At 43.8% G+C, this 21,261-nt stretch overlaps 1 protein-coding gene across 1 annotated transcript in view; it reads left to right on the plus strand.

Moving 5' to 3' along the window:
* The window catches only part of SHARPIN (SHANK associated RH domain interactor), an 846,773-nt gene that overhangs the window by 249,651 nt on the left and 575,861 nt on the right, over window positions 1–21,261 (plus strand). Inside the window, exon 6 of the mRNA XM_044066299.1 lies at window positions 3,126–3,420. Coding sequence (XP_043922234.1) covers window positions 3,126–3,420 — 295 coding nt within the window. The remainder of the gene's footprint in view (window positions 1–3,125; window positions 3,421–21,261) is intronic.

Raw genomic sequence — 21,261 nt, forward strand, 5'->3', positions numbered from 1 at the left:
GTTTTGAGAATAGATGATATTTGGAGATACAAGTGACTTTATTGGAAACTAATTTTTCAAGGATTTTACAAAGTGTGGGAAGAATGTGATTATTTTTTGGGGGAAAGGAGGGATTTAACAATGGATGTTTTCTGGATAATTGGCATGAAGTTTTGAGTTAGGCAAAAGAGCAATATGAAGGGGAGACAACTATGAAGTTCTTAAATAGAAATAAGATAGGCACAGCAGGTGAGTTCATTTTTAGTTCATATCGTGGTACTGTGGTATGTTTAGCTTTGATTTGAAATGGAAAGTGAAAATGTATGGCAGAGGGGAGAGGTTAAAGGATAAGAAGGGGGTTATTAATTGAATCAGGAACAGGAATTGTACTGAAGTAGAGGCTGAAGTCCGTGGCTGCGAGGTGAGATGAGTGGGTTTTAGCTGGTTTAGTATGGAATGTTAGGTGGTTGACTTCTGTCCAGACAATTTTAGGGGAGTTGAGAAGGAATGACTGATGCTTTTCGTAATGTGACTTTTATGTTGCCCGATTGCTTGTTTAGCCAGATTTCTTAGCTTAGTACAGTGTTGCCTAGAGGATGTTATTTTTTCAGATATGCCAGGCATCTTCCCTGAGATGGAGGAACCATTTGAGTTTGTACGTGTGTCAGTTGCTGCTAGGTTTATGGAGCAGTGTGATTTCAGGCATTAGTGAACCCGGGAAGCTAGTGAAAATTTGTGCGAGGAGAAAGCTGCAGTGGTTACGGTCAGCAGAAAAGAGAACAGTGGACCAGTCTATTAAGGCTAGAACTATCTTTAGTTTAAGAATGTTTGATTGGGATTTGATGTTTTGAGTTGGCTGTTTGACAAATGTGACTTTTTGGAAGATGTAATGGTGTCCCAGCAGTAACTGGTCAAGCAGTTCCTTAAAGGGGTTTTGTAGCTCTATTTACACTTAAAAAACTTATTTTTTTCCTCTCTTTCCTTGGGACTGGAGTTTCATTAATTACAAGATTACGTCTTCAACACCCCCACCACCCCATATTTCCCTACTATTTTAGCAACTTGAGGGTTTTTCTTAAGAGACTCTTTTGTCATCCTACGTCACGAGATGGGTTGCCAACTGGCTCACAGACAGAACTCGCACGGTAAGAATAGCGGGCTCCAGGTCCGACTCTAAACTAGTCACAAGTGGTGTCCCGCAAGACTCTGTCCTGGGACCCCTACTGTTCGGTATATACTTTTCAGAAGTACAGGCAAACACAGGAGGACTGTGGCTAACCAAGTTCGCAGATGACTGCAAACTGGGAGCCATAATTGACTCTCTGGCTGACACGGACATCCTCCAAAAGGGCCTTACTGAGACGGACACCTGGTGTCAAATGCCAAACCACCCACGAATTACCACATAGGCGGCAGCTCCCTTAATACAGAAGAGGTAATAAGAGATCTGGGGACCCAGGTAGTAATCTCTCCTTTGACGATCTGCCAGAGTAGTTAGGAAATCCTTCTATGTGGCCCATCTAATTACTAAAGGGTTCACATCTAGAAACGGAGGTTATAGTGCCCCTCTACTCATCACTCATTAGACCCATCATAGAGTACAATGCCCCATTTGGGATGTACCTCACAAGACACTTCCAACAGCTGGAAAGACCACAAAAGTACCCATCAAGAGGATTACTGGTCTTAAACATATGTCCTATGCAGCCCGACTGGAAAAACACTGTCTGTACTCAGTGGCATATCGCTTACTCAGAGGTGATCTCTGCCTGACTTACAAAGCCATGTCCAACTCAGAATTGATGGACATGCTCCACCTAAAGAAATCCAAGTCAGTGCAAGCCACGTGCTCTAGTGAGCTAAACCTCGCCACAACAATAAATAGAACATGCTGGAGGGATAGAGTCCTGTCACAGAGTCTCCCCATGCTTTGGAACAAAATTCCAAATTACATCAGGCAGAGCCTCTCACTAACCGTCTTCAAGAGAAACCATGACGAGTGGATGGGTAACAGAAAATACACGCCTGGGATCACTTTATTGGCTCTGCTTGACAGAGGATCAGTTAATCAATGGGACGGCAAAAGCCAACACACTCTGGCTATGCTTATAAATGCCCTCGGGCAGATAGCCTTGTACCTACCTATGAACCTATAATCCTGTTTTCTCTAGGATTTTTAAGATTCCGGGTCCTCATTGTTATAAATCATATTTGGCTTTTAAAAAGGATCAGGTATGCCTTAGCACAACTCCTTATGCTTGCTTTCCCAAACGTTATCTAAAGAAGTGTCTTAAACCAGTCAATTCTTCTGTTTTCTTTTTACTGGCAGAAGCTGAGGGAATGAGTGTTTTACAGCGTAGATATGTATTTCCAACCGTGGTTCCTTGAAGCTTGTGCACAAGTTCAGAAGACCGAACAGCTGTTCATTATTCTTGGTAGGGAGGAGATGTCAGTTGCCAAGTGAACACTTCAAGCTGATTCCTAACTATATTACCATTTACCAGCAGGTGACTTACCCGCTTTCAGTGTGCTCCACAGATGTGGCTGTTTTAATCTTAAAAAGGTATGTTTGTTGACTTGCATCCTTTGCTGATTGGTAATGCTTTCACATATTTAAGTATTGCTAGTTTGTATTTGATTCCAGGAGTTGTGGCTTCTTTTGTAGTTTTATGATCCTTAATCTTTAAACTTTTCTGTGGTTCCTGCCTTCTGGGGTTTTAACGCTGCTAAAGGTTCTTTCAGTTTGCAGTCTGAACAAGGAGGACCTCAAGTGTCTGTTTCAGTTATTTTGCGAGGGATATCTGTTTGAGGCCTGATTACCTTCCTACTCTCCCTTGTGTGGACATCACTTCAGTTTCTTGCAAGTTGGGCAAGTGTATCTTTACACGTCTTTATAGGGTTAATTTTAGTTTTTTTTTTTTCTTTGCACTATGTGAAGTTAATTGGTGTGGGAGAATGTAAATATACTCCAAGTGTGGTATGCAGTGTCACAGTATGCACCAGAAGAGTGCCTATGTTTAAAAGAAAAATGACACTGACTGAAGGTAGCAAGCAAGGGATATTCTAGACAGAAACTCACCAGTGGTGACCCTTTGCAGATCAAATACAAGTATGTAGCTATTTTCATTCTACCTGTTTTATCATAGGTTTTCCAAGATTATGGGTTTCATCCTACTGTCCAGCGGTGGATTATTGGTCAATGCCTTTGTGTGGATGAACGAACTGTCAGTTCTTATGGCATTAAGAAGGATGGGGACATGGCTTTCTTATACTTATTGTCAGCAAAACAAGCAAGTCTCTCAAAGCTCCATTATGAAGATGATCAAGCCCTTGCTATGTGTTTACCTGGTGCTGCTGCTACTTCAACCAAACGAGACAGCTTGGTTGCTGAGGAGAACCTACTGTACAATACACTGCCTGCCCGGCTAACATCAAAGAGAGGTGTGTTTTTTTAACTTTCTTACTAGATGAGATGTAATTGTAAAAGTAGTGTTGGCTCAGTTACACCTTATTTCCATTCAGATACCATTATGTCAGGTTAAACGTGCTCATTTACTGTTTTATTTAAGTAAGCAGGTGACTCTTAATTCAGCTAGTTCTAGGTGCTGTAATGGAACAGGTAGGCTTTCATACATCTCTAAGGTCAGGAGAGGACCCGAGTGGTCATAGAGCCTGTTTTTCATAATGTCATTTCATTTTAAGAGCCTTTAAATTGCTCAAGATGGCACAGAGGGTGTGTTTCCTGTTGTGGAGTGCTGTGCATGAATATCTTATTTACTCAGCTATAAAAACTGAATCTGTTTTCAAGAAACAGACATACAGATAGAACAGAGCAGTGGGATATTGTTTCATTAGTATACTTGAAAGGAAATTTTTGTTCCTGCCCTCATGCACCACTTTAATACTGTAAAAATTAGGTGTGGGAAGGGGTACAGTTGTATAATCATGCCATATAATTTGTTGCGGCATACTTGTTTTATAAACCAGGTTTTGCTGCTGCTGTGACATATACAGTGGATATAAAAAGTGTACACACACCCCTGTTAAAATGACAGTCTTTTGTGATATAAACTTATACAAAAATCCTTTGGCAAAGCATATATTTTTATGAATCCTGAACACACACTTAAATTTCGAGTTCTAGATCAGGTGGCAAGAATCCTAGGGGAGGCCCCGTCCAGTTAAAACTCGAAAGACTAGAACTTATTTGGCAAATTTGATTAAATGCCTACAATCACCCAAGACTCCATGATATACATTGTCTAATGTATATTTTGAAATTGAAAAATCTAATGAGATAATATTGGGGACCTTTCCCCTATATATATTTTTACATTTTTAAGTATTATACTCGTACTTACTGTTCTGTTAAATTGTTGGACAGAAGTTTAACAAATTTTTGTTTTAACTAGTGTAATTGTGGATTTTAGAAATATTAACAAGGTCATTTTAAATATATGATGTTATTCCTTAAATAGATGTGACTAGCACTTTAAATTTTTAGCTGGCATGTCATGTGACTTACTGAGATGGTTATTTAAACTGTTTCTTGTGAATGAAGTTTCTTGTATCTGATGAAGTTTGACTGTTTGGTGTGGACAAAAAACGCTTTATAATAAATGTATTTGTTCCAGGCGTGGTGCCTTATTCCTTGGGATTTTGCAGTTTGTTTTCTTGTGTTTCATTGGAATAAGGTAAGGATTCCACCAATGTGGTTTGCTTTTGGTATTAGATGTGGGCTTGCTTCTGGTGAGTACAGAAACCTGACTGCAGACATTGTTCTTGGGGTTCGGGGGAAGCTGTGAATTTTGGCATAGTTTGCTTTAGTATAGTTTATAACTGTTATGTGTTTAGTTGTATTTTCTGGGTTGATTTTTATTTCAAGGGAGACAGCTTTGTGGTCCTACTTCAGAGTGACGGGGGGAGTGGTAGGTCTAAAATGTTTCATCCTCCGGTTGGAGAGTGCACTGCTGGTCCAGGGTATTTGTGTTGATAGCCCAGGAAACTTCAATTCCCAGGGTGCTGTGAATATGGTATTTGCCTGGATGGTGAGCATATCAAGTAGATCTAGATAAAAGTTACGAGCCTTGTGGTTCACAGAGGGTGACCTGTAACTGGCCAGGAAGTGGTAAAGAACCTTGTCTAAGGAGACTTGGGAGTGGATGAACTGTAGGGCATCCTACTGTTTAACCAACTCAAAGTTGTATTTGTTGCTAACATAGATAGAGACGCATCCACCTTTAGCCCTTGTTTGTGCTGATATTATATTAAATGTATGGAAGGCACTGTGAGACTTAAACTGCCAGAGTACATTCTGTGGCTTTTAAATCAATTTTCGATAACAGCACAGATGTCTACATCCTCCAGAGTGAAGAGAGCTTGTAGGGTGTGGAGATAAAAGGTCGCTGTGAGTTTTTGTTTTTGCTATGTTGGTAGTTTTAATGGGATGGATAAAAGTTTTGCCAATACCTGAAAGCCCAGTGGGGATAGGTGCAGACCATCCTTGAAAAAGAAAAGTGGTTAACTATGTCCTCCCATGCCGATAGATATTGGATTCCCCTGGAATGACACCAGAAACTAAGTCCATTATTAAAATCGATCATTTTCTGTTTATACTGTGGCATCTTTCTTGGTGAAGGTAGAATGCTACTCGGTGCAAGGCACATACATGTCCATGACTCGCGTTAAGAGAGAACCATAATATCTCTTTTCATTTAGTCCAGTGAGGTTTGTCCACATGGACTCTTCTAGAATCATTTTGGCACCTGTGGTGCAGTGTCTTGACTGCGTGCTTGATATTGCAGATCCTAGCTCCAGATAGGCAGCTAACTGCTATCTTCTCCTTTGTCCAGCCTAGTGAGAGGAGTATCTGTGTCGTACAATATATTCCTCTATGATAGAGTACTAGGTAAAGTATGTGCTTGCCTTATGAGCTTTGTTTTTGGGTGATCATTGGATGTAAACTTGTGTGGTGTTAGGTTTTGCTTTTGGTGTTTGCTTTAGTGATTGGTGATTGCTGATTGCTGAGGGCAGGTGTTGCAGTTTGACAGCTTAGGAGGTGTTTGAGGTTTGGTATTATTTCTAAGTGCCTCAGCATAAAAAGGTCTATGCATATGTATATGGTCAGTTGTATTTGTGAAGGATGTAGTATATGTGTGTTTTTGATAACCTAGTGTAAGTGAGATTTTTACTTCTGAGGAAGTTATGTATGTACATCTTTCGCATACTGTTTAAAGATTAAAAGATTGTCTGAGTACATGAGACAGTTGCAACATTCTTGGGATCTACCAAGCTGGCTACAGAGACCTTAGGAAATTGTAAATCCATGTTGTCAGGACCTGTATTAGGCTTGAGCTGTTATGGTTTAGGGTCCTGGCTTTACATGGATCACCTGAGTGGTGTCTAGAATGAAGGCTAAGATGTTAGATAGTGCTATGATCTAACACACGAGCTCCACACACAGCCGTAATGTTATGGGCTAAAGTCCTAAGTACTAGCTTTATAGGCTTGCCACAATACTGGGTACTGCTAACCTCCACTGAGAAATGAACATCTCCATGAAAATGCACCTGATTTATAGCAGACAGAAAAGCTGAAAATTTAACTTGTGGCCAGTAAACGACAACATTTTAAGCTCCCAATGAAACTGCATGTATCAGATGTTTCCCAACTCAGAGTCTCCAACTTAAACACATTCTGCCCCAAGATGGATGATCTTGGAGCTTGAAGTAAAAGCACAGCAAAAGTAGGTCTCAGGTGCAGATTACACCCATTCAAGTCCTTAAGAAGCCCTCTGGCTGATGAAACAATCTCACTTTAACTCATTACATCTGCGCAACGCCTCCAGATGCTTCTGCAGTTACAACTCTCTAATGCTTTTAGGCATCATATAACGACTGTTCATATTTGCATCAATAATTCCAAAACCATGCTACATGCAGAGTATTAAAAGATTTTATCTTAAAGATTACACTGTGTCAAATTCTCAGCTGTATTTGTAGTTAACCTCTGTCTATTGCAGGTAAAGATACTAATTGTTTTAATATTTTATTGTGATAAATTTCATGTTTTTCTAACTATCGCAACAACCAAGTAACACCAACAGAACTACTTGGCCTCGTATGAAAACTCTCAGCTGATTGAACAAAATGCAGCTTGACATTGTGTGTTACTTGATTGGTTGCTGACATAATTAAGTTTACAAAAAAATACAAACTTGTGTTTACTGTGACTTATAAAATTCAGTTAAAGACCTAAAACCTAAAGAATACTATCACTATAAAAAATAGTTTGTACTGAAGTTTCTTTAGTAATCTTTCTGGATACAGAGATATGGACATTTGCTTGAACTGTGATGTTTAGGCTCTACCCATTTGAGTTTCAGTGCAGACTTCCTGAGCTCCATTGGAGGGAGTAAGTTAAGCCTTTCCCTGTGTGTTTCCTAGCTTGGACTGACCAGGCTACTTTACTACTGCCACTAGAATAGCAGTCCCAGTCTTCTTAATGTAATGACATACTTTAGTTGGACAAAAGTGAAAAGGTGCCAACTAGCAACAACAAGTATTTGTCACTTTAAGCCTCCCTGTATATTTCCCGACTGAGAGACAAGGCTACCAAGTAACTAGTCTGTTATTCAACTCAGCTGATCCAGATAATCTGTCATAGACTTCTGTGCTTATTTGGAGCTACTTATTTAAAAATAATACATGTATAATTTTCATTGTAACTAGTGTGTTTTGCTAATGCACCTAATTTCAGCATTGTATTCCTTTAGAGAGAATATTTAAAATGTCTGTTTAGCTTTTGCCATACCTTTGTGATTTTGTTTGCCCTTCCCTTTCTATGCCAGTTCCTCCTTGAATTTTAAAGGCAGGTTGTACAGAAATAGGTTCAGCACTTAATATGAGAGGCTTTGTCCTCTCTGTAGAGGAGAAAGTCATTTTCATAAAGTTTTTCATTTCAGTATAAAGAAACATGTGTGTTACCTTCTTGACTTGTGCTATTGTATTGCTTTAACATTAGTGGCATACCTGTACTGGGTGCCTGTATGAATAACAAGGTGAAAATTATATAGTGAGTTCTTTGCTGGTGCATGTGTTCTTGTAAAAAAAAAAAAAAATGACATTTCAACCATTTACTAAAAGCTTGCTCATTCACAAATTACCCATGGATATGTAAACAAGTTATCAAAATATTTTTACTCTGTCTAGATAGGAGTCCCACATCATTCCAGTAGTAACGAGTTCAGAAGCAGCTTGGCACTTAGTTCTTTCCTTGGTAGACATATCATACCCCCACTGCCATAGCCTTACCATGTTAGATCAAATCCATGTCCCAGCCCCAGCCATTCAAAACCTGTTATAACTTGTCCTAGCTCGAACCAAAGTCCTACCACCTTAGTAACCTAATTCAGACAGCACACTCACTTGATGTCCTTCAAGGATGCATCTGCATCATCACATATGGGTTGTCCTGCCTCAGGCAGCCCTTCGGTCGGCCGGATTCCAAAGTCTGGGTCCGGCGTCGGCTGATGTCACCCCTTCCCCGACGTCAGAGCACCTGGGGTATAAGAGTCAGCCGACGCCATCTTCCTCAGTCTTTCTTGCCACGTGATGCCCGAAGCAGAAGCAGTTCGCAAGTGCCGGTTGGCCAGCTCCTGTAATTCAGCTACCGAAGACTTTAAAAAGCTAAGTACCCCGTTGGGGACTCTTTCTTGCCTCAGCCGATATCAGATAAAGTTAATAATTGTTTAACTTGTGGGAAACAAATACCTCATAAGGATTTCCACTCTTGCTGCCTCCCCTGCCTAGGCACAGACCACGACATCTTGGCCTGTTCAGCCTGTGCTTCCTTCAACCGACGCACCCCTAGACGTCGGGCGGAGTTTGCAGAGGAATTTTTTGGGGCTAGTTTTTCGTACAATATGCCGTCGGAGACTCCGACTTCACATTTGATTAAGAAACGGAAGGACAAGGACAGACACATGCGGGCCGCGGTTTCGGCTGAAACCATGGCCAGGCCTACTGCGAGTGTCTCGGTCTCGGCTGAAACAGAGTCCTTGGTGCTTCCTACCACCGAAACCGCTCAGCCGACTACCTCGGTCCCGGAGGCCCCGGCTGAATTGGTTACTGAATTTCCTACAGAAACTGGTGTCCTGGAACCTTCCGACACCATACCTTTAGACAAAACTACACCAGCATGTGGTGCAGCCAGGCCTCCTGCATCCATGTCCATTAAGGCATTCTCTAGGGCTAAAGCTGCTAAACTATCCAAAGCTTTGCCTCCCAAGGTTATCCCTCAGGGACCCACTACAGGTTCACAGATTCTAAGCTTAGCAGAGGACTTTATCTCCTTAATTAGGGGCTCTCAACCTCATCCGGACAGGGCCTCTCAACCTCCTCCAGACAAAAGGCCCAGGGTTGAACCCTCTGATCCCCACTCCTCAGATGAGGCCTCAGATGGTTCTACTCTCTCGGACCACCAGGAGGAGGCTTTTTTGGCCTACGAGGATTCTGATGCAGAGAAATCTATTCCTTCGGCCTCCCCTCCTGAAGAGTTTTCCTTTGGGGAGACACTCCACACTATGAGAGAGCATTTCCAGTGGCAGGGCCAGGAATTCTCTGATTCCAGGAAGAGATTAAGGACATTCTTGCATTTGCCTCAACATAGACCTTTGGCTATTCCTCCTGTTTTAAATGTCATTGATGATGTGTACTCTGAGTCTAGCACAACCCCTGATACTCTTCCTCCGGCTCCTGTCAAACCCGATAGGTACTACAGGGTCCCAGACTCTCATCTTCACCTTTACAAGGCCCACTCTGCTGATCCAGAAACTATTTCCCAGGGCCCTAAAGGGGTTACAGCTGCCACTACTAAAAATACTCTCCCCTCTGAAAGGGAGTATAGAGCTTTAGAGAGATGGGGTAAAAAAAGTGTATACTTCTGCTACTCTTTCTATGAGGGCATTGAATTGTCAATTTCATATGATACAGTACCAAGAGTATTTGTTAGATGAATTGCATAAAAAACTGTCTTCACCTGAAACCCTAGATTGCAAATCACTTCAGGATCTGGTACATAACTCCCAACAGGTTAGCAACCATTTCTTGCAATGTGGTTATGATGCATTGGAAGCTTCATGTAGGTCAGCTATGACTGGCGCAGTCATACGTAGGCATGCTTGGCTGAAGGAACAATCTCTGCCAGACCATGTCAAAGCAAAGCTTCTGGATGCTCCACTGGAAAAGCAAAAGTTATTTGGTTCCACGGCTCAGGAGGTCCTAAAGAAAGTTGAAGAAAAGGTAAAATCTGTACAAACTGTCAAAGATTTTCTCCAAGTCCAACCACCAAGATTCAGCAGGAATTGGCCTTCCAAAAATTGGTCCTTTCCAGACACAGAGAGGTTTCAGAGAGGCAAGAACAGGCGTGCCAGAGGTAGAGGGCAAGCTAGAGGCTCCTACAGAGGGCGTCAATGGCAGCCTCCCAACCAGAGAGGTAATGCAGGACCTACAACTGCTGCACAAGGACAGGCTCAATGACTTTGCTTTGACACCACCAACCAGGGCTCAATTGGAAACACCCTTGGGCGGAAAGCTTTCTTTATTCTCAGAAAATTGGCACAGTATTACAAGGGACAAATGGACACTACAAATAATAGACAAAGGATACAGGTTCCATTTTCACACATTACCAAAAAGAAAAGGCATGCCAGACCTGCCACCAAATCAAAGGGCAGAGGCTTTGAAACAAATCTCCAGCTTAATGCAAATGAAAGCTATAGAAAAGGTTCCTCTCTCAGAACAAGGCCAAGGATTTTATTCCAGACTTTTCCTTGTGCCAAGTAAAGAAAAACAATGGAGGCCTATTCTCGACTTGTCCGCACTGAATACTTATCTCATTGTACCAAAGTTTGAAATGCTGACTCTACAGCAGCTCCTTCCCATGCTGGGCAAGGGGTCTTGGCAGGTAACTCTAGACCTCAAGGAGGCATACCTGCATGTCCCTATCAGACAAAGTTGCAGAAGACACCTCAGATTTCTTGCAGGTTCAAAGCATTATCAATTCTCAGCATTGCCCTTTGGCTCATCTACTGCACCCAGAGTATTCACGAAATGCCTGGCATCAGTAATTGCACACTGCAGACTTCAGGGGATTCAAATATACCCATATCTGGATGACTGCCTTATACAAGCGGACAGCCAACAAACTTTGGTAAAACATTTGAATTACGCCATTCACCGACTTCAGGCCCTGGGATATACAGTCACAAATCAAAACTTGTTCCATCCCAAAGAATAACCTTTCTGGGTGCGAATCTAGATACAACCACCCAAATGGCTTTCCTCACAGAAGAAAAACAGTCAACTACCAGATTACTTCAAAAGTCTGACAAGAAAAACTCAGCTGACTGCAAGGAAAATCCTGCAGGCCCTGGGTTACATGGCTTCTTGCATCCTTCTGATTCCACAAGCAAGGCTGCATATGAGGAAACTACAATGGTACCTAAGGAGTTTATGGACTCAGCACAGTCACAGCTTGGAAACTTTGATACCACTCATCCCATGCCTTCAAAGGGAATTTTTGTGGTGGGCTCAAGCAAGCCAGTCAAACAGGGGTCTGCCCTTCAGCAAACCATTAGCCAGCCAAACCATTACAACGGACGCTTCAGACCACGGATGGGGAGCGCACATGGAGGGCAGATGCATTCAAGGTCTATGGTCACAAAATGAGCTACGCATGCACATAAACCACAAGGAACTTCTGGCAGTGATGCATGCAGTCGAAGCCTTCAAACCTTTTCTGCATCAAGGCCACCTACTAATAAGGACAGACAACACCATAGATGTCCTTCAAGGATGCATCTGCAGTCATCACATATGGGTTGTCCTGCCTCAGGCAGCCCTTCGGTCGGCCGGATTCCAAAGTCTTTGTCTGGCGTCGGCTGATGTCGCCCTTTCCCCGACGTCAGAGCGCCTGGGGTATAAAAGCGTCAGCCGACGCCATCTTCCCCAGTCTTTCTTGCCGCGTGGTGCCCGAAGCAGAAGCAGTTCGCAAGTGCCGGTCGGCCAGCTCCTGTAATTCAGCTACCGAAGACTTCAAAAGCTAAGTACCCCATTGGGGACTCTCTCTTGCCTCAGCCGATGTCAGATAAAGTTAATAATTGCTTAACTTGTGGGAAACAAATACCTCATAAGGATTTCTACTCTTACTGCCTCCCCTGCCTAGGCCCAGACCACGACGTCTCGGCCTGTTCAGCCTCTGCTTCCTTCAACCGACGCACTCTTAGACGGGCGGAGTTTGCAGAGGAATTTTTTGGGGCTAGTTTTTCATACAATATGCCATCGGAGACTCCGACTTCACATCTAATAAAGAAACGGAAGGACAAGGACCGACACGCGGGCCGCGGTTTCGGCTGAAACCACGGCCAGGCCTACCGCGAGTGTCTCGGTCTCGGCTGAAACTGAGTCCTTAGTACTTCCGACCCCCGAAACCGCTCAACCGACAACCTCGGCCCCGGAGGCCCCTGCTGAGTCAGTTATTGAATTTCCCTCAGAAACTGGTGTCTTGGAAACTTCCGACACCATTCCTCTAGACAAAACTACACCAGCACGTGGTGCAGCTAGGCCTCCTGCATCCATGTCCATTAAGGCTTTCACCAGGGCTAAAGCTGCTAAACATACAAAAGCTATGCCTCCCAGGGTTATTCCTCAGGGACCCACTACCAGTTCACAGATTCTAACTTTAGCAGAGGACCTTATCTCCTTAATTAGGGGCTCTCAACCCCATCCGGACAGAGGCTCTCAACCCCCTCTAGACAAAAGGTCCAGGGTTGAGCCCTCTGATCCCCACTCCTCAGAGGAGGCCTCTGATGGCTCTGCTCTCTCGGACTACCAGGAGGAGGCTTTTTCGGCCTACGAGGATTCTGATGCAGAGGAATCAATCCCCTCGGTCTCCCCTCCTGAAGAACTATCCTTTGGGGAGACCCTTCACACTATGAGAGAGCATTTCAAATGGCAGGGCCAGGAATTCTCTGACTCCAGGAAAAGATTAAGAACTTTTCTGCATTTACCTCAGCATAGACCTTTGGCTATTCCTCCTGTTTTGACTGTCATTAATGATGTGTACTCTAAGTCTAGCATAACCCCTGACACTCTTCCTCTGGCCCCTGCCAAACCCGATAGGTACTACAGGGTCCCGGACTCTCATCTTTTTCTTTACAAGGCCCACTCTGCTGACCCAGAAACTATTTCCCAGGGCCCTAAAGGGGTTGCAGCTACCACTACTAAAAATCCACTCCCCTCTGAAAGGGAGTCCAGGGCTTTAGAGAGATGGGGTAAAAAAGTGTATACTTCTGCTACTCTTTCTATGAGGGCATTAAATTGTCAATTTCATATGATACAGTACCAAGAGTATTTGTTAGATGAATTGCATAAGAAGCTGTCTTCTCCTGAACCCCTAGATCGCAAATCACTTCAGGATCTAGTACATAACTCCCAGCAGGTTAGCAACCATTTCTTACAGTGTGGTTATGATGCATTGGAAGCTTCATGTAGGTCAGCTATGACAGGTGCAGTCATACGTAGGCATGCTTGGCTGAAGGAACAATCTCTGCCAGACCATGTTAAAGCTAAGCTTCTGGATGCTCCACTGGAAAAGCAAAAGTTATTTGGCTCCACTGCTCAGGAGGTCTTAAAGAAATTTGAGGAAAAGGCAAAATCTGTACAAACAGTCAAAGATTTTCTACAAGTCCAACCACCAAGATTCAGCAGAAATTGGCCTACTAAGAATTGGTCCTTTCCGGACACAGAAAGATTCCAGAGAGGCAAGAACAGGCGTGCCAGAGGTAGAGGGCAAGCTAGAGGCTCCTACAGAGGACGTCAATGGCAGCCTCCCAACCAGAGAGGTAGTGCAGGACCTTCAACTGCTGCACAAGGACAGACTCAATGACTTTGCTTTGACTCCGCCAACCAGGGCTCAATTAGAAGCACCTTTGGGCGGAAAGCTTTTCTTATTCTCAGAAAATTGGCACAGTATTACAAGAGACAAATGGACACTGCAAATAATAGACAAAGGAAACAGGTTCCATTTTCACACATTGCCAAAAAGAAAAGGCATGCCAGACCTGCCACCAAATCAAAGGGCAGAGGCTTTGAAACAAATCTCCAACTTAATGCAAATGAAAGCTATAGAAAAGGTTCCTCTTTCAAAACAAGGCCAAGGATTTTACTCCAGACTATTCCTTGTTCCAAGAAAAGAAAATCAATGGAGACCTGTTCTCGACTTGTCCGCATTGAATACTTATCTCATTGTGCCAAAATTCAAAATGCTGACTCTACAGCAACTCCTTCCCGTGCTGGGCAAGGGGTCTTGGCTGGTGACTCTAGACCTCAAGGAGGCATACCTGCATGTCCCTATCAGACAAAGTTGCAGAAGACACCTCAGATTTCTTGCAGGTTCAGAGCATTATCAATTCTCAGCATTGCCCTTTGGCTTATCTACTGCGCCCAGAGTATTCACGAAATGCCTGGCATCAGTAATTGCACACTGCAGACTTCAGGGGATTCAAATATACCCATATCTGGACGACTGCCTTATACAAGCGGACAGCCAACAAACTTTGGTAAAGGACTTGAATTATGCCATCCGCCTACTGCAGGCCTTGGGATATACAGTCAACATTCACAAATCAAGACTTGTTCCATCCCAAAGAATAACCTTTCTGGGTGCGGATCTAGACACAACCACCCAAATGGCTTTTCTCACAGAAGAAAAACAGACAACTACCGGATTACTTCAAAAATCTGACAAGACAAACTCAGCTGACTGCAAGGAAATTCCTGCAGGCCCTGGGTTACATGGCATCTTGCATTCTTCTGATTCCACAAGCAAGGCTGCATATGAGGAAACTACAATGGCACCTAAGGAGTTTATGGACTCAGCACAGTCACAGCTTAGAAACTTTGATCCCACTCATTCCATGCCTCCAAAAGGAATTTCTGTGGTGGGCTCAAGCAAGCCAGTCGAACAGGGGTCTGCCCTTAAGCAAACCAATAGCTAGCCAAACCATTACCTCGGACGCTTCAGACCACGGTTGGGGAGCACACATGGAGGGCAGATGTATTCAAGGACTATGGTCACAAAAGGAGCTACGCATGCACATAAACCAAAAGGAAATGCTGGCAGTGATGCATGCAATCGAGGCCTTCAAACCCTTTCTGCATCAAGGCCACCTGCTAATAAGGACAGACAACACCACAGTTATGTGGTACATAAACAAGCAAGGAGGCACTCATTCCTACCCTCTTTGCAGGCTGGCAATGAATCTATGGGAACCTTCCTTGAAACTCAATATAGAGCTGCAATCCCAGTTTGTGCCAGGAAAAGACAATATACTGGCGGACAGCTTAAGCAGAAATATCATGGATGCACACGAATGGATGCTGCACCCAGACATCTTCCTACAGATAACACAATCATGGGGAAGGCCAGACATAGATCTTTTGCCTCCCCACAATCATCAGCTGAAGAAATTCTGCTCAAGGACATACCACCCACAAGCATGGAAAGTGGGCCCTATCTTTCAGCTGGAGAACTCTAACAGTGTATGCATTTCCACCTCTTCCATTAATGACCAAGGTGTTACTGAAGATCAGGACAGAGCAGCCAAAAGTGATTCTGATAGCTCCGGACTGGCCAAGACAGCACTGGTACCCACTGTTAAAGAGCATGTCACGCACGAAACCATGGCCTCTTCCTCAATGGCCACTTCTCCTGACACAGCACAAGTACAAAACTCTGCATTCCAGCCTGAAAACCTTGCAACTAACAGCCTGGCAAATACCTTGACTCCTACTCAGGATAGGCTATCCAAGAGAGTGAAGGATATCATCATGGAAGCTCGCAGGCCTTCCACAAGAAAGGCATATTCAGCAAAATGGAAAAGATTTCACACTTGGAGCACCACAAAGGGCCTAGATGCGACAGTGATGAACATGGCACATATCCTGGAATACTTGGCAGAAATGCTTCATAATGGCCTGTCTTACTCTTCCATTAAAATTCATGCTTCAGCAATTTCAGCAGAGTACAATACTGACCCACCTGTCTTTTCTCATCCTTTCCTAAGGCAGTTTCTAAGAGGAATTAAAAACATCAATCCTCCAAGGAAACCTCCAGTGCCTACTTGGGACCTTAACTTCGTGTTGGAAAAACTAACTCTGCCTCCCTTTGAACCAGCAGCATCTACAGAACTACAGTTCCCGTCTTGGAAGACCGCCTTCCTTCTGGCCATAACCTCAGCAAGAAGAGTATCTGAGTTACAGGCCCTCATGGCAGTACAGCCATTTCTTATTTTTCATCAGGACAGAGTCTCATTGAGAACCAATCCTTCATTTATGCCAAAGGTGGTATCCAGGGTCTCATTAAACCAAGCTATTCACCTGCCTACCTTCTTTCCAAATCCACAAAACAAAGGGGAGAAACTAATGCACACCCTGGACATACAAAGACAGTTGCGCTACTACTTGGACAGAACTAAAAGCTACAGAAAAACTGATCAGCTGTTGGTGGCATATGCTGCTGTTGCACAAGGAAAAGCAAATTCCTTTCATGGAAAAACTGTGCCAGCTAACATTAGACCTCATTCCACCAGAGCCACAGCCACCTCCACAGCCTTCTTAAGAGGGGTGGCTACCAAGGACATTTTAGAAGCTGCTACATGGAGCTCGTGCATACATTTTCCAAACATTATAATTTACCTTTATATTCCAGATCCAGAGCAGGCTTTGCTATGGCAGTCCTGCAGGGCATTTTAGCTACACCATCCTTTACATAGATCCTCCACCCCCAGTATTGCTATGGTATTCTACCCATATGTGATGACTGCAGATGCACCCTTGAAGGACATAGTACAGTTTTGTACCTACCATAAATGTAGATGTCCGATAGGTATGCATCTGCAGTCAGGTTTACCCTCACTCCTTTCCCTCTTGGGTATTTATTGGGTACTTTCCCCTCTCATAGCTACCTGGGGTTATCTATTATGGTGTATTTGTTTTATATATATATATATATATATATATATATATATATATATATATAATGTGTGTGTGTGCATATATATTTCTGTGCATGTTTGGAATTTATTGCATTTCTCCAAATTTAGCCTTCCTTTGAGGGCACCTGGCATCTGGGGCAAGAAACACTGAGGAAGATGGCGTCGGCTGACGCTTTTATACCCCAGGTGCTCTGACGTTGGGGAGAGGGCGACATCAGCCGACGCCGGACCCAGACTTTGGAATCCGGCCGACCGAAGGGCTGCCTGAGGCAGGACAACCCATATGTGATGACTGCAGATGCATACCTATCGGACATCTACATTTATAGTAGGTACAAAACTGTACTTTATGTGGTACATAAACAAGCAAGGAGGCACCCATTCATATCCTCTTTGCAGACTGGCAATGAATCTATGGGAACTTTCCTTGAAACTCAACATAGAGCTGCAATCTCAATTTGTGCCAGGGAAGGACAATATACTGGCGGACAGCTTAAGCAGAAATATCATGGATGCACACGAATGGATGCTGCACCCAAACATCTTTCTACAGATAACACAATCATGGGGCAGGCCGGACATAGATCTTTTTGCCTCCCCCCACAATCATCAGCTGAAGAAATTCTACTCAAGGACATACCACCCACAAGCATGGAAAGTGGACACCCTCTCTTTCAGCTGGAGAACTCTAACAGTGTATGCATTTCCACCTCTCCCATTAATGACCAAGGTCTTACTGAAGATCAGGACAGAGCAGCCAAAAGTGATTCTGATAGCTCCGGACTGGCCAAGACAGCACTGGTACCCTCTGTTAAAGAGTATGTCACGCACGAAACCATGGCCTCTTCCTCAATGGCCACTGCTACTGACACAGCACAATTACAAAACTCTGCATTCCAACCTGAAAACCTTGCAACTAACAGCCTGGAAAATACCTTGATCCCGCCTCAGGACAGGCTATCCCAGAGAGTGAAGGATATTATCATGGAAGCTCGCCGGCCTTCCACAAGAAAGGCATATTCAGCAAAATGGAAAAGATTTCTCATTTGGAACACCACAAAGGGCCTAGATGTGACCGTGATGAACATGGCACGTATCCTGGAGCACTTGGCAGAAATGTTCCACAATGGTCTGTCATACTCTTCCATTAAAATTCATGCTTCAGCAATTTCAGCAGAGTGCAATACTGATCCACCTGTCTTCTCATATCCTCTCCTAAGGCAGTTTCTAAGAGGGATCAAAAACATCAAGGCTCCAAGGACACCACCACTGCCTACTTGGGACCTTAACTTCGTGTTGGAAAAACTAACACTGCCTCCCTTTGAACCAGCAGCATCTGCAGAGCTACAGTTCTTGTCTTGGAAGACTGCCTTCCTTCTGGCCATAACCTCAGCAAGAAGAGTATCTGAGTTACAGGCCCTCATGGCAGTACAGCCATTTACTATTTTTCATCAGGACAGAGTCTCATTGAGAACCAATCCTACATTTATGCCAAAGGTGGTATCCAGGGTCTCATTAAACCAAGCTATTCATTTGCCTACCTTCTTTCCGAATCCACAAAACAAAGGGGAGAAACTTCTGCACACCCTGGACATACACACAGTTGCGCTACTACTTGGACAGTTACAGAAAAACTGACCAGCTTGTTGGTAGCATATGCTGCTAGTGCACAAGGAAAAGCAATTTCCAAACAGACAATCTCAAAATGGATAGGGAATTGCATTCGTTTTTGTTACTCTTTTCATGGAAAAACTGTGCCAGCTAACATTAGACCTCATTCCACGAGAGCCACAGCCACCTCCACAGCCTTCTTAAGAGGGGTGGCTACCAAGGGCATTTTAGAAGCTGCTACATGGAGCTCCGTGCATGCATTCTCCAAGCATTACAATTTACCTTTATATTCCAGATCCAGAGCAGGTTTTGCTACGGCAGTCCTGCAGGGCATTTTAGCTACACCAATCCTATACATAGATACTCCACCCCCAGATTGGCTATGGTATTCTACCCATATGTGATGACTGCAGATGCATCCTTGAAGGACATAGTACAGTTTTGTACCTACCATAAATGTAGATGTCCGATAGGTATGCATCTGCAGTCAGGTTTTCCCTCCCTCCTTCCCCTCTGTGGTATTTCTTGGGTAATACTCCCTGTTATAGCTAGCTGGGGTTATCTGTTATGGTGTATTTGTTTTTTTTTTATTACTGTGCATGTTTGGAATATTTTGCATTTCTCCAAATTTAGCCTTCCTTAGAGGGCACCTGGCATCTGGGGCAAGAAAAACTGAGTAAGATGGCGTTGGCTGACTCTTTTATACCCCAGGCGCTCTGACGTCGGGGAAGGAGCGACATCAGCCGACGCCGGACCCAGACTTTGGAATCCGGCCGACCGAAGGGCTGCCTGAGGCAGGACAACCCATATGTGATGACTGCAGATGCATACCTATCGGACATCTACATTTATGGTAGGTACAAAACTGTACTGTATCCTGACTTCTGTTTGTTTCAGCTCTATTCTTATTTGGTGTCCTAAGTGCTATTCATCTTAATTTGTCATAGTTTCTCAGCTTAGTCATTCTAATGTAAATCTGAATCTCTCATCTTAGCATTCTAATTTGGATCTTCATCCGAAACTGCTGCTGGACTTCAAATGTTGAAGTATTTGCACAATAAAATTATGCTTTGAACATAGAATGTTAAGTACATCCTCCCATTTGTGTGTGTTGTACATAACTGTTTTCTCTGCATTTTTTTTGCTGATTGTTTACATTATCTTGATAGCATATTATGACAGCATATTACTGATAAATATTTCTGTGTTTATTCTTAATGTACAGAATGTATGTAACTGTTTACTGTAATTCTGTTTTTGAAAAGTTATAACTGCTTGTTTGGCTTGGGTTGTGAGTAAAAACTGTTATACTACCAGGTGATCTACAAAGTCAACAAAGTGAATAAATGACTGTGCACATCGGTACAGGCTCTACCTTACGCGAGTGCATTAGTTCCAGAGAACAGAACAGTGGATGTCCTGTTCTCATGGTGCAGTATTCTCACTTGTGGGATCCTCCGCCTCAGGCGACCTGAACTTTTGGCTCCTGTACAAAAGCTTAAGCCTGGTTGCTGTCAGGTGCGTGGGATGTCACACGCAGGGCCGTAAACCATGGGTCATAAATGTGACGTCTGCACGCACAGACCTCAGAAGTTTTCTGCCGCAGTCTAACTTCAGCTTGCTCGTTTCACTCTGCACTACAGAAGACGTCTTTAGGTAAGTACCCCGTTGTGGAATTTTCTTTATTTCACGTAGGCTTAGGTTGCTGTTGCTCCTTTACATAGCCAAGTCATCTTGGAAGGGGAAATTTAAGTGCAGTCACCAGATTCTGCACAAGGATTCCCATGAGCTTTGTTTTGCGTAGGCCAATCCCACACGACGTGCAATATTTGTCAGTCGTTAATCCCTAAAACCCCACACAGCCGGTCTGGCAGCCCATAAATTATTTGTGGAAAACCAACAACTCAAGCATTTAGCCCCAAGCATGGAGCCCGAATTGGCCATCAAGGTAAAGCCACCTAAAAAGGGCAAGGTTTCAACGTCTACTGCTGCTGCCCTCTGGATGTCCTGCCAGCTACTGGTCTAGGGGCTGAGGGACGTCCGGATGAACTGGTGACTTTGGCAGGTATCTTGTTGAAAGCCACCCTAGAATCTCCAGTCTGCACAGCCACGGAGGTTGCTGCGATGCCGGCTCTGGCTGATGTCAAGGGGGAACCAGGCTTGACCGGATGGCCACAAAGTGTCAGAACAAGGCTCCTCTCCCACAGGCCTGATGTCCGATCCTAGGCCTTCTCCTTCACAGACCGTCTCAAAGACTACTACTCTAAAGAGAGAACACAAAACTAAACATTTATCTTTCACAACTGAAGACCAGCCAGACTGGCAAACTTTTTTTCTCAGTCCCTGCTTCAGGCCTTTATGGACCACAGCTTCTCTTGCTCCAGCCCTGCTTACCCTTATCCCTAGGCCATCTTCTGCTACCTCCATCCCCCCTGCTCACACTCAGGAGGAAGATTCCTCTTCCTCCTCTGATGATTAATCTCTTACATAGACCTCCAACTAGCTTCTCCCCTGGAGTACTGCTCCCCAGATGAGAACTCCTTGAAAGGAGATTTTCCAACTGAAGATATTACCTTTGGGGAAACTGTCTTCACAATGAGGGAGTATGCTACTCA

This window comes from Protopterus annectens, chromosome 3.part1 (assembly GCF_019279795.1).
Source record: "Protopterus annectens isolate FY-2018-M chromosome 3.part1, PAN1.0, whole genome shotgun sequence".
NCBI lineage: Eukaryota > Metazoa > Chordata > Ceratodontiformes > Protopteridae > Protopterus > Protopterus annectens.